General features: G+C 41.1%; 1 protein-coding gene across 2 annotated transcripts in view; it reads left to right on the forward strand.

Moving 5' to 3' along the window:
• The window catches only part of zfand5a (zinc finger, AN1-type domain 5a), a 28,724-nt gene extending 20,349 nt beyond the window's left edge, over positions 1-8,375 (forward strand). Inside the window, exon 6 of one of the 2 annotated variants that reach the window (XM_043712062.2) lies at positions 6,582-8,375. In XM_043712062.2, the coding sequence (XP_043567997.1) occupies positions 6,582-6,733 (152 nt within the window). In that variant the 3' untranslated portion in view covers positions 6,734-8,375. The remainder of the gene's footprint in view (positions 1-6,581) is intronic. The other variant, XM_043712071.2, reaches the window with a different exon arrangement.
• Positions 8,376-10,751: the final 2,376 nt, after the last annotated feature.

The raw sequence follows: 10,751 nt of genomic DNA on the forward strand, positions 1-10,751 counted from the left end.
GAAAGAAAGAAGCAACAAATGAAGACAGTGATATTTTCTAATCGCAGACAATGCAGTCAGAATTTAATTTGATTGATAGAATTAAAACAGCCTTTACAAAGATGAGTGTTAGAGTAATTGTCATCTTGGAACAGGAAGGAAGATTACTACCTCAATGGAATCAATTTAGGTAAAGGGGCAGTACAGAGATCTGGGTGTTCTTGTACACCAGTCAATGAAGGTAAGCATGCAGGTACGGCAGGTAGTGAAGAAGGCTAATAGCATGCTGGCCTTCATAACAAGAGGGATTGAGTATAGAAGCAAAGAGATGCTTCTGCAGCTGTACAGGGCCCTGGTGAGACCACACCTGGAGTACTGTGTGCAGTTCTGGTTCCCACATTTGAGGAAAGACATTCTGGCTATTGAGGGAGTGCAGCATAGGTTCACTAGGTCAATTCCTGGAATGGTGGGATTACCTTACGCTGAAAGACTGGAGCGACTGGGCTTGTATACCCTTGAGTTTAGAAGACTGAGAGGGGATCTGATTGAGACATCTAAGATTATTAAAGGATTGGACAGTCTGGAGGCAGGAAACATGTTTCTGCTGATGGGGGAGTGCCGAACCAGAGGACACAGCTTAAAAATACGGGGTAGACCATTTCGAACAGAGATGAGGAGAAACATCTTCACCCAGAGAGTGGTGGCTGTGTGGAATGCTCTGCCCCAGAGGGCAGTGAAGGCCCAGTCTCTGGATTCATTTAAGAAAGAGTTGGATAGAGCTCTCCAGGATTGTGGAATCAAGGGTTGTGGAGATAAGGCAGGAAGAGGATACTGATTAGGAATGATCAGCCATGATCATATTGAATGGTGGTGCAGGCTCCAAGGGCAGAATGGCCTACTCCTGCACCTATTGTCTTAAGTGGTAATCAATCGCAATTTATCAGATTTTAACTTAAAATCTTGTCCCTTGCACTGGTAAAGTCATCACAGCACCAACCTTATTTATTCCTCTATTTTCCTGAAAAACATTAAATTTGGATGGAAATATTTTTAATGGAACAGGGCACATCACAGGAAATCACTAAAGACCATTGGCAAGCTAAAAGATAGTGTAGCCTGTGTGTTTTACAGAATATTTACTACTTGTATTTCAATCATCTTTCATTGAAAAGAGCCACAAGGTGTCATTTACTATCAAAATCATCAAAAAATCCTGAGCAAGAAAGGAGATAAAATGAGGAAAGGGAAATAGTGAGGGAGGACCCAGACAGCTGAAGGCATCTGTTTCTCATCATTACCTTTAATATTTCTTCTTGGCCTCAGCCATCTTAACTTGCGTAACTTCCTCCAGCCTACAACCACATCCCGTAGACCCAGTGTCATATTCCCACATTTCACCCATAATTGACAGCCGTGCCAGGTTCCAAACACTAGAATTACCTGCTTGAAGTCCCTTCATCAAGCCACTTTCCCCTCTCCGTACAAGGTGACTCTTTTAAAAATCCACCTCATCTATCAAATGTGTGCTCAACCTTTTGTTGAATTACTCCCAGAAACTCCTGCCATTGCTGTTCCACTGCCTTTCCTGCTAGGCTTCTCTCCCCAGTCAGTCCTAGTCAGCTGCACCCTCATGCCTCCAGTTGCATTTTATTCAACTGTAATACCATTACATCTGAATCTAGCTTCTCAAATTGCAGAATAAATTACTTCATTATCGTCTGTTTTATAAGGGTTCCTTCACCTTTAGGTTCCCTTATCAAGTCTTTCACATTGCATATCACTGAATCTAGAATTTCCTATTCCCTAAACGCCACAAGCTGTTCCAAAAGGCATCTTGTCAATATTCCACAAGTTCCCTTTTTCTTGCAGTCTACTAGCAGTCTAATTTTCCCAGTCCACTTGTATATTGAAATCCCCATGATCATTGCAACCTTGGTTGAAAGGTTGTAAGAAAGGTATCTTGTGCCCCACATCTTGCTGTTTGGAGGCCTGTATATAACTCCCATTATGGTTTTTTTAACCTTTGCCATTCCTCAGTCTGGCCTCAGACATCTACATCTGACCCTACATTTTGTTTCTGGCTATTGACTTGATTTCATTAATGAGGCAAGACCACTCCCTCTGCCCACCTGCCTATCTTTTTTGTTAGAATGTATATCCTTGGATATTTGCCTCCCAGTCCTGATCTCCTTACAGCCACCTCTGCCTGGCACAATATACCTGCCAACTTTGATTTGCACCTCAAGTTCATTTGCCTTATTTCATATACTGCATGCATTTGGGTACAGCATCTTCAGTCCTATATTTACTGACCCTCTTATTTGTCATCCTTTATCCTGTGTGTTTGAAGTTTTGATCCCTAACCCTTTCCAAACATGTGTACTGGAGTTCTCCTTTTTTGTATTTTAAACTTTTCCCCCATACAGTTGAATCCAACTCCAGAGATGTTAACCTGCTTTGTTTCCCATTGGCCAATATAATTGGAGTTTCCCTTTTTCCCCTGTCCAACCTGTACTTTAAGTCCTGTTGACCACACTATTTACTCTTTCACTAAAGATGGAGACTATACCCTCAACAGTACAGATCCCTCCTGTACCAATGCTAAAGATAGTGCTCCATGAAAAGAACCCCTTGTCAGACCATGTGTTTACTTCCCTTATTCTCTCATCGCATGCCGGTTTGCACGTGGCTCAGGTAGTAATCCAAAGATTTTAACCCTTAAGGACCTGTTCTTTAACTTACTTCCTAGTTTCTGATATTCCGTAAACAAGACCTTTTTTTTCGAGTCATGCCCACATTAGATTAGATTAGATTACTTAGTGTGGAAACAGGCCCTTCGGCCCAACAAGTCCACACTGACTTGATGAAGCGCAACCCTTCCAGACCCATTCCCCTACATTTACCCCTTCACCTAACACCGGCAATTTAGCATGGCCAATTCACCTAACCTGCACACTTTTTTGGATTGTGGGAGGAAACCCACGCAGACACTGGGAGAATTGTGCAAACTCCATACAGTCGGCTGAGGCAGGAATTGAACCTAGAGGGTTTCTGGTGCTGTGAGGCAGCAGTGCTAACCCAAATCGTTTTGCCCTGATATAGGCCACAACTGGATTCCCTCTTTTTTTTTTTTCCCCCCAATATCCTTTCAAGTCAGTCGGATGTCCCTTACCTTGGCACTAGACAGGCAGCATACCTTCTAGTAAAATTCTAGAATCCATCATTAAGGATGAGGTTTCTAAATTCTTGGAAGAGCAAGGTCGAATTAGAACAAGTCAACATGGATTTAGTAAGGGGAGGTCGTGCCTGACAAACCTGTTGGAGTTCTTTGAAGAGGTGACAAGTAGGTTAGACCGGAGAAACCCAGTGGATGTGGTCTACCTAGACTTCCAAAAGGCCTTTGATAAGGTGCCACACGGGAGACTGCTGAGCAAGGTGAGGGCCCATGGTGTTCGAGGTGAGCTGCTGGTATTGATTTGAGGATTGGCTGTCTGACAGGAGGCAGAGAGTAGGGATAAAAGTTCTTTTTCGGAATGGCAGCCGGTGACCAGCGGTGTCCCGCAGGGTTCAATGTTGGGACCGCAGCTGTTCACATTATATATTAATGATCTGGATGAAGGGACTGGGGGCATTGTATCGTCGGCAAACTTCGCTAGAAAGTTAGGTGGATAGGCAGGTAGTACTGAGGAAGTGGGGAGGCTGCAGAAGGATCTAGACAGTTTGGAGGAGTGGTCCAGGAAATGGTTGATGGAATTCCATGTGAGCAAATGCGAGGTCTTGCACTTTGGGAAAAAGAATAGAAGCATGGATTACTTTCTAAACTGAGAAAATTCGTAAAGCCAAAGTACAGAGGAATCTGGGAGTGCTAGTTGAGGATTCTCTAAAGGTAAACATGCAGGTTGAGTCCGTGATTAAGAAAGTGAATGCAATGTTGTCAATTATCTCAAGAGGGTTGGAATATAAAAGCACTGTTGTGCTACTGAGACTTTATAAAGCTCTGGTTGGGCCCTATTTGGAGTACTGTGTCCAGTTTTGGTCCCCACACCTCAGGAAGAACATACTGGCACTGGAGCGTGTCCAGCGGAGATTCTCACGGATGATCCCTGGAATGGAAGCTCTAACATATGAGGAATGGCTGAGGATCCTGGGATTGTATTCATTGGAGTTTAGAAGATTAAGGGGAGATCTAATAGAAACTTACAAGATAATACATGGCTTGGAAAGGGTGGACGCTAGGAAATTGTTTCCGTTAGGCGAGGAGACTAGGACCCGTGGACACAGCTTTAGAATTAGAGGGGGTAAATTCAGAACAGAAATGTGGAGACATTTCTTCAGCCTGAGAGTGGTGGGCCTGTGGAATTCATTGCCACGGAGTGCAGTGGAGGCTGGGACACTAAATGTCTTCAAGGCAGAAATTGATAAATTCTTGATGTAACAAGGAATTAAGGGCTACGGGGAGAATGTGGGTAAGTGGAGTTGAAATGCCCATCAGCCATGATTGAATGGCGGAGTGGACTCGATGGGCCGAATGGTCTTCCTTCCACTCCTGTGTCTTATGGTCTTACAGGAGTCTTGATCCTGCTAACAAAGGATGCTGTCTATTCCAAGTTTTATAATCTCTTAAACTACCAATTGTTTTGGCTTCTTCCTGTTGAATGGTCTCCTAAATCAGTGCCATGGTCAGCTGGCTCATCCTCCCTATAGCTGTACAGGGAGCAAATTTCATTGTACCTGTTGGGCAAGATCAAGATCAGAGGCTCCTCTGTTCCAGAATACAGGATCCCACTACCTGCCTCACTCTGATTACAATGGGATCTTGATCAGATGGGCCAATGGGCTGAGGAGTGGCAGATGGAGTTTAATTTAGATAAATGAGGTGCTGCATTTTGGGAAAGCAAATCTTAGCAGGACTTGTACACTGAAGGTTCTAGGGAGTGTTACTGAACAAAGACCCTGAAGTGCAGGTTCATAGCTCCTTGAAGGAGTTTAGTATGCTTGCTTTCTTTGGTCAGAGTATCAGGTACAGGAGTTGGGTCATGTTGCAGCTGTACAGGAATGTTGGTTAGGCCACTTTTGGAATATTGCGTGCAATTCTGATCTTCCTATCAGAAGGATGTTGTGAAACTTGAAAGGGTTACAAGGCTGTTGCCAGGAATCGTGGATTTGAGCTATAGGGAGAGGTTGAAAAGCCTGAGCTGCTTTCCCTGGAGCATTGGAGGTTGAGGGGTGACCTCATGTTTATAAAATCATGAGGGGCATGGGTAGGGTAAATAGGCAATCTTTTCCCTGGGGTGGGGGAGTCCAAAACTGAGGGCATAGGTTTAGGGTGAGTGGGGAAAGATATGAGACCTAAGGGGCAACTTTTTCAGAGGGTGGTACATGATGGAATGAGCTGCCAGAAGTGGTGGAGGCTAGTGCAATTGTAACACTTAAAAGGCATCTGGATGGGTATATAAATAGATGGCTTTGGAAGATATGGGTTTGGTGCTGACAAGTGGGACTAGATTGATTGGGATATCTGGTTGGCATGGACTAGTTGGGCCGAAGGGTCTGTTTCCATGCGGTACATCTATGACCCACAGTCACACCCTGCTCTGACCGGACTGACCTTAAGGTACTTAATCTACTGGTGTGATGACCACCTGAAACAAAATATCCAGTAACTGCCCCCCCCCCCCCCCCCCCCCCCCCCCTGCCCAGCACTGATCCTGTAATACTCCATTAGTTGCAGGTAGCCATCTTGAAAATGGTATTTTATCTCCACTGTCTAACGGTTAGCTATCCTCTATCTGTACTGCTGTACTACCCCAACACCATAGTCTCCTAACCTATTGGAATTAACACAACTTAAATGTCTTTTGCAAATCCAAATGTTACAAGTTCCCTTTGCCTATCCTGCTTATACCATGTCAAAGAACTTTGTCAAGCATGATTTCCCATTCCTAAATCAAAGCTGGCTGCATGATTGTGTATTTCTGCATGTTCTGCTATTATATCCTTTAAGTGACCTCTTCCCTTGGTATTGCTCATGGATGAATTTGAGAAAGGTGATGGAAGATTAATATGTAGAGATTTCAGCTTAGCAACCTCCTCATTATGATTTAATTCCAATTTTCTTTTACTACGCAAGATCATTTTCCTACTTTAGCTTCTCATTCTGACATGGTTTTCTTTTGTTTCATATTCTTCCTGCTTAAATTGCTTTTGATATCCTGATCATTTCACATCCCTGTTGTATGTCCTGTCAAAGATCCTTTAGTTTTAAATCAATTTTAGTTCACAACTGGTTTAGTTGTTAAATTCTCTGGCCATAACTTAATCCACATGGGTGGTCACTTTGACATTCTTAGGCCTTTTTATGCCAAAATAGCTTGATAGCTACTGCTTGTAGCCACAATGACTAATTGGAGTGAAGAACTTGATATAGCAACACCAAGCTATTTCTTGTACAGGTTGCTCAACTTTTAAATTAAATTCTTTATTTCTGGGTGGAAATGAGCATGATGCACCTGCATGAATAGCAATGTAACTTTTTATAAAAACACTGGTTTTGAATTCATACTACTTAAGCTAGAATAAAGATTTTCTCTTCTCTTCTATAGCAGGTTTTGACTGTCGTTGTGGGAACTTGTTCTGTGGACTTCATCGTTACTCAGATAAACATAATTGCCCTTATGATTACAAGGCAGAAGCAGCAATGAAAATCAGGAAAGAGAACCCTATTATTGTGGCTGAGAAAATTCAGAGGATTTAAACAGGCAATTGAAGACAATAACTATCAAAGACTGCATTTATTTCTTTTTATCCCCAATCTATTTTAGGGTCCTCATAGAGCAGATGCATGGGCTGTTTTAATCCTTGTCTGTTCTCCAATTGTGCTTTAACCCTAGTTCCTAATTGTAAGGTGGCTGGACAATACTAAATGCAATTGAGCACACAGTACTAATCGCAACAAGTGAAACCGTTGACCTACAAAATGAATGGAATGAGCTGGTTAAATGGCGATCACTAGTAGTGGTTGATGTGCCAAGCTAGCTTAAGACAGTATGTTGTAGTGCTTTTAATTGAGTAAATTGACCAACCAAAAACTTGTTTGATAACATGTTTCTAGTGCCTAAGCAGACTTCAATCTTTGGATGACTTCTAGTATAGTCTATAGAGTTAAATAGATTTTAAAATATGATAGACTGTATATTTGAATAACTTGGATTTTAAGGTGCATAGCCAATTCCATTAGTCTTGGAGCTGTCTTCACATAGGCATACGTAGACTCAGTTTTGTAGGTTAATGACTTTCATGCTGATGTTATTCAGGGAAAACTTGTGCAAATAGGGAAGGCTTTTCAAGTTGACTTGTTTTTAAGACTTTAATTAGAAAACAATTTTCCTCTACTAGAACACAATCAGCCTGTAAATGTGTTCAAAGTATTTAAAATGGGAGTCTGAATAATACAGAATGCTGTCGAGGCCAATGAATCTGAGCCTCTTTCTCCTAGAATAGCAACTCTGCCTTCATTAATTTAAACATTAACTCTATGTAGCTCAATATGATACATGCAGGCTGTTTACAAAAATTGCACATGCTTTTAACAGATGTGAATGAATTAACGGTGTCCAAGTAACTAATTGGTAATGTCCCAATTATATTGCATATGTTGGTGCATCTCATTACACTTGCCACATGGATTCAAATGTGTAATAAAATGCCAATTTTCATAGTTTGGTAGCCTCCTATCACCAACCTGGGAGAAGAGAGCCTTGCATGGCTTGTATGACTGCATGTAGTGCCCAGTTATTTTTCTTAACTCCTTTTGTCTGTTAAACTGTGTGCTCTGCTCAAGCAGATGAGTTAATTTGATAGGCTGTGTGCCACTTAAGGACATAATTGTTTTAGTATGTTCATCTGCTGATAGTGCACACCTGTCATTACTCAATCCCACCATGACCACAGTGCATTACAACTGTGCTATATATTCTACAGTGTTAGGATTATAACATTGGCTTATTGCATGGACTGCATGTCCTCAGCAGTGTAAAATGTTGAACTGTAGAAATGACAGTATGCTCAATTGAAGCTATTGTACGTTTACATCTGTTATTAGATTTGTGATGTACAAATTAGTTCATTTTAAATCTAGTACAATTTAACATGTAGCGTGATCAAATCTTAATTTTAACAGGCTGTGACTTTGATTACTATTCATTCTTGCAATAACTCTGCATATTCAACTACTGTACACAGCTTAAGTTTTGTTGACAAACTACAGTATGCCTTTTTAATTTTTAATCTTGGTATGTAATTTGTACAGAAGTATTTATATTTATGTAATGCATATAATCATGCTTGTCCACATTTATGCGAAATTGGATGTAAATAAATATGTACAGAATAACTCATTTCTTTCCCACTTTAATTTAGAGTTGTATACACTTGGCCCATGTACCTTACCCTGTTTCTCTTCCAGGTATCTTTTTGGTGTTTCCACTTTAATTTTGCATTGTCCTCAGTGCTTCAACCAAATGGGAGTGAACTGGCTCTTAACTTTCAGTTGGTCATAACAGTAGTTTATACTCTTAGCATGAGGCTACATCATCTTCAATTAGTCAAAAATTCAAGGGAATTAAATGGTTTAATTGCTGGCCCTAAGGGGAAAAATAGATTGTTATTTCCTAATCTTTCAACAGCAAACTTCTCCAGTCTGTTCAGTCTAACCTATCTTCTCTTAAAATAGAACACAATGTATTTTGAGTTTGCATTCAAACTGGCAGTTGTAAGCTTTTGAATCTGTAGCATGTTGTGAACATGTTTGGAATAATGATTCTCAGATGTAAATCAAATAGATGAAGACATTTTGTGCCTTTTTTTGGGCTGACTGGTTTATTGGCTCTTAGGTAGATTTTTAATCTCATTGGTCTTGTCACTCAACATCAGTCATGAAAGTTGGCCAACCTGCTGCGATAGTGATGCCTGTATATATTTCTAAGTCAGTATTTTTGGTTTTTTAAAAGCCATTCAATTCATAGAAATTCCATATGCATTCAAGATCAGTCTATTTTTGTCATGACCAGTGGAATATTGTGGAAAAAATCCAAAATTATTTCTAAAAGCTAGAGTATTGCAGCTTTCACTTTCCGTAAAGTTAACCATTAAGTGTAGATTCAGTGGCTTACCACAGTCACTTCAATGGTGTTGGGACAACAGAGCTAAACTGAAACCTGCAAATTCCTTCTAGTGTTTTGGAAAGGTAGATGTGATAAATTCAATTAGCATGTGGTTTAAGAGCTTTATTCATTTGTGGGATGTAGGTGTCATTGGCCAGCCAGCATTTATTATCCATTCTTGGTTGCCCTGGCGGTGATAGAGCTGCCTCCCTTTTTCATGGCTGCAATGCACTTAAGGTTAACCTACAATACCGTTTGGAAGGGTGTTCCAGAATTTTGACCCAGTGACAGTGAAGGAATGGTAATTGTATTTCCAACTCAGGATTGTTAGTGGCTTGGAAGGCAACTTGCAGGAGGGCTGTGCTCCCATGTAATAGATTTTTGAGTTATTTCACCTAAAAGTCTAAATGCCCTCTGCTCCACAGTAAAATTGCTCCAAATTCACAAGTTGGGGGAATGGGCATACTATCTTGTCTAGCTTTTGGTGGAAAATAGGATTGGAGATGGTGCTTGATGACTTGCATGGAAAATGGGTCTTTTTTTTTGTGCTGTGACTATCTCTGGGTGCAGTAAAGATGCCTTTTTCCTTGTGGAGTGTTAAGATTTTAGGACCGCTTTTAAAATATTAAATACTGTATTCTTAAGGCAGCAATTACAGATCGTTCTGCAACTGTTATGGCTTATTGTGCTCCACAGACTCTGGGTCTTCAAAGCTTGCTTTTTAGTTTGTTTCGGGCACAGGACAAATACTGATCTACCTGGAACAACTTGACTAAAGTCATTGCTGTAGAATGAATTAGCTCTTCACAACTGAGGATAAATTGGTGTTGCTTTTGTGGGACGTGGGTGTTGCTGACCAGGCCAATGTTTATTACCTGCCCCTAATCAAAGGTGGTGGTGAGCTGCCAGCCAGAGATAGTCAATGTGCTGTAGGTAAACTTTTTCATGCCTTTTTGAGGGAGTTCCAGGATTTTGAACCAGAAGAGATACTAATGTTTGATCAGGCTCTAGCAGCTTGCTGGGGAAAATACAGGTAGTACTGAGAAAGAAGAGATCTTAGAGCTATTATCTTGTGGTACAGTGATAGTGTCACTGTCCAAAAGCAGGCCAGGTTTACATTCCCAAAGTTATGCAATAACATCTCTGAACAAGGTTTTTTTAAAATCTACTAAGGATGTCTTGTACAGATGTCATAGAGCTGAGATGAAAGACCTCTGACTACAGCCATCTTTCTGTGCCAGATATTTTCCTTCCTTCTGCACAGATGTCATGAAATACCTCTGGAGCCAGTGGGATTTGAACCCAAGTCTTATAGCTCAGGGATGTTAGTACTGCACCATGAGTTCTCCCATGTGCCACATGACTGAGTTTCAACTGATTCCCACTGAAATTTCTGAAGGATCCTTGATGCCCCACATATTTAAAAGGCAACCACTTTTGCCATAACTTTGGAATTCAGCTTTTTTGTCCACATTTGAACCAAGATAGTAATAAGGTCAGAAGCTGAATCTAACCCACCCCAAACTGTCAGTAATATGCTGCTGAGCAGGTTCAATGGCAACACTTGTCACTTCACTGCAACTTCTGTACAGCTCTAATTAGTGTTTCAAC

Source organism: Chiloscyllium plagiosum, unplaced genomic scaffold, assembly GCF_037043375.1.
Source record: "Chiloscyllium plagiosum isolate Xiang-an unplaced genomic scaffold, Cpla_swu_hap1 HiC_scaffold_2, whole genome shotgun sequence".
NCBI classification, from domain to species: Eukaryota; Metazoa; Chordata; class Chondrichthyes; order Orectolobiformes; family Hemiscylliidae; genus Chiloscyllium; species Chiloscyllium plagiosum.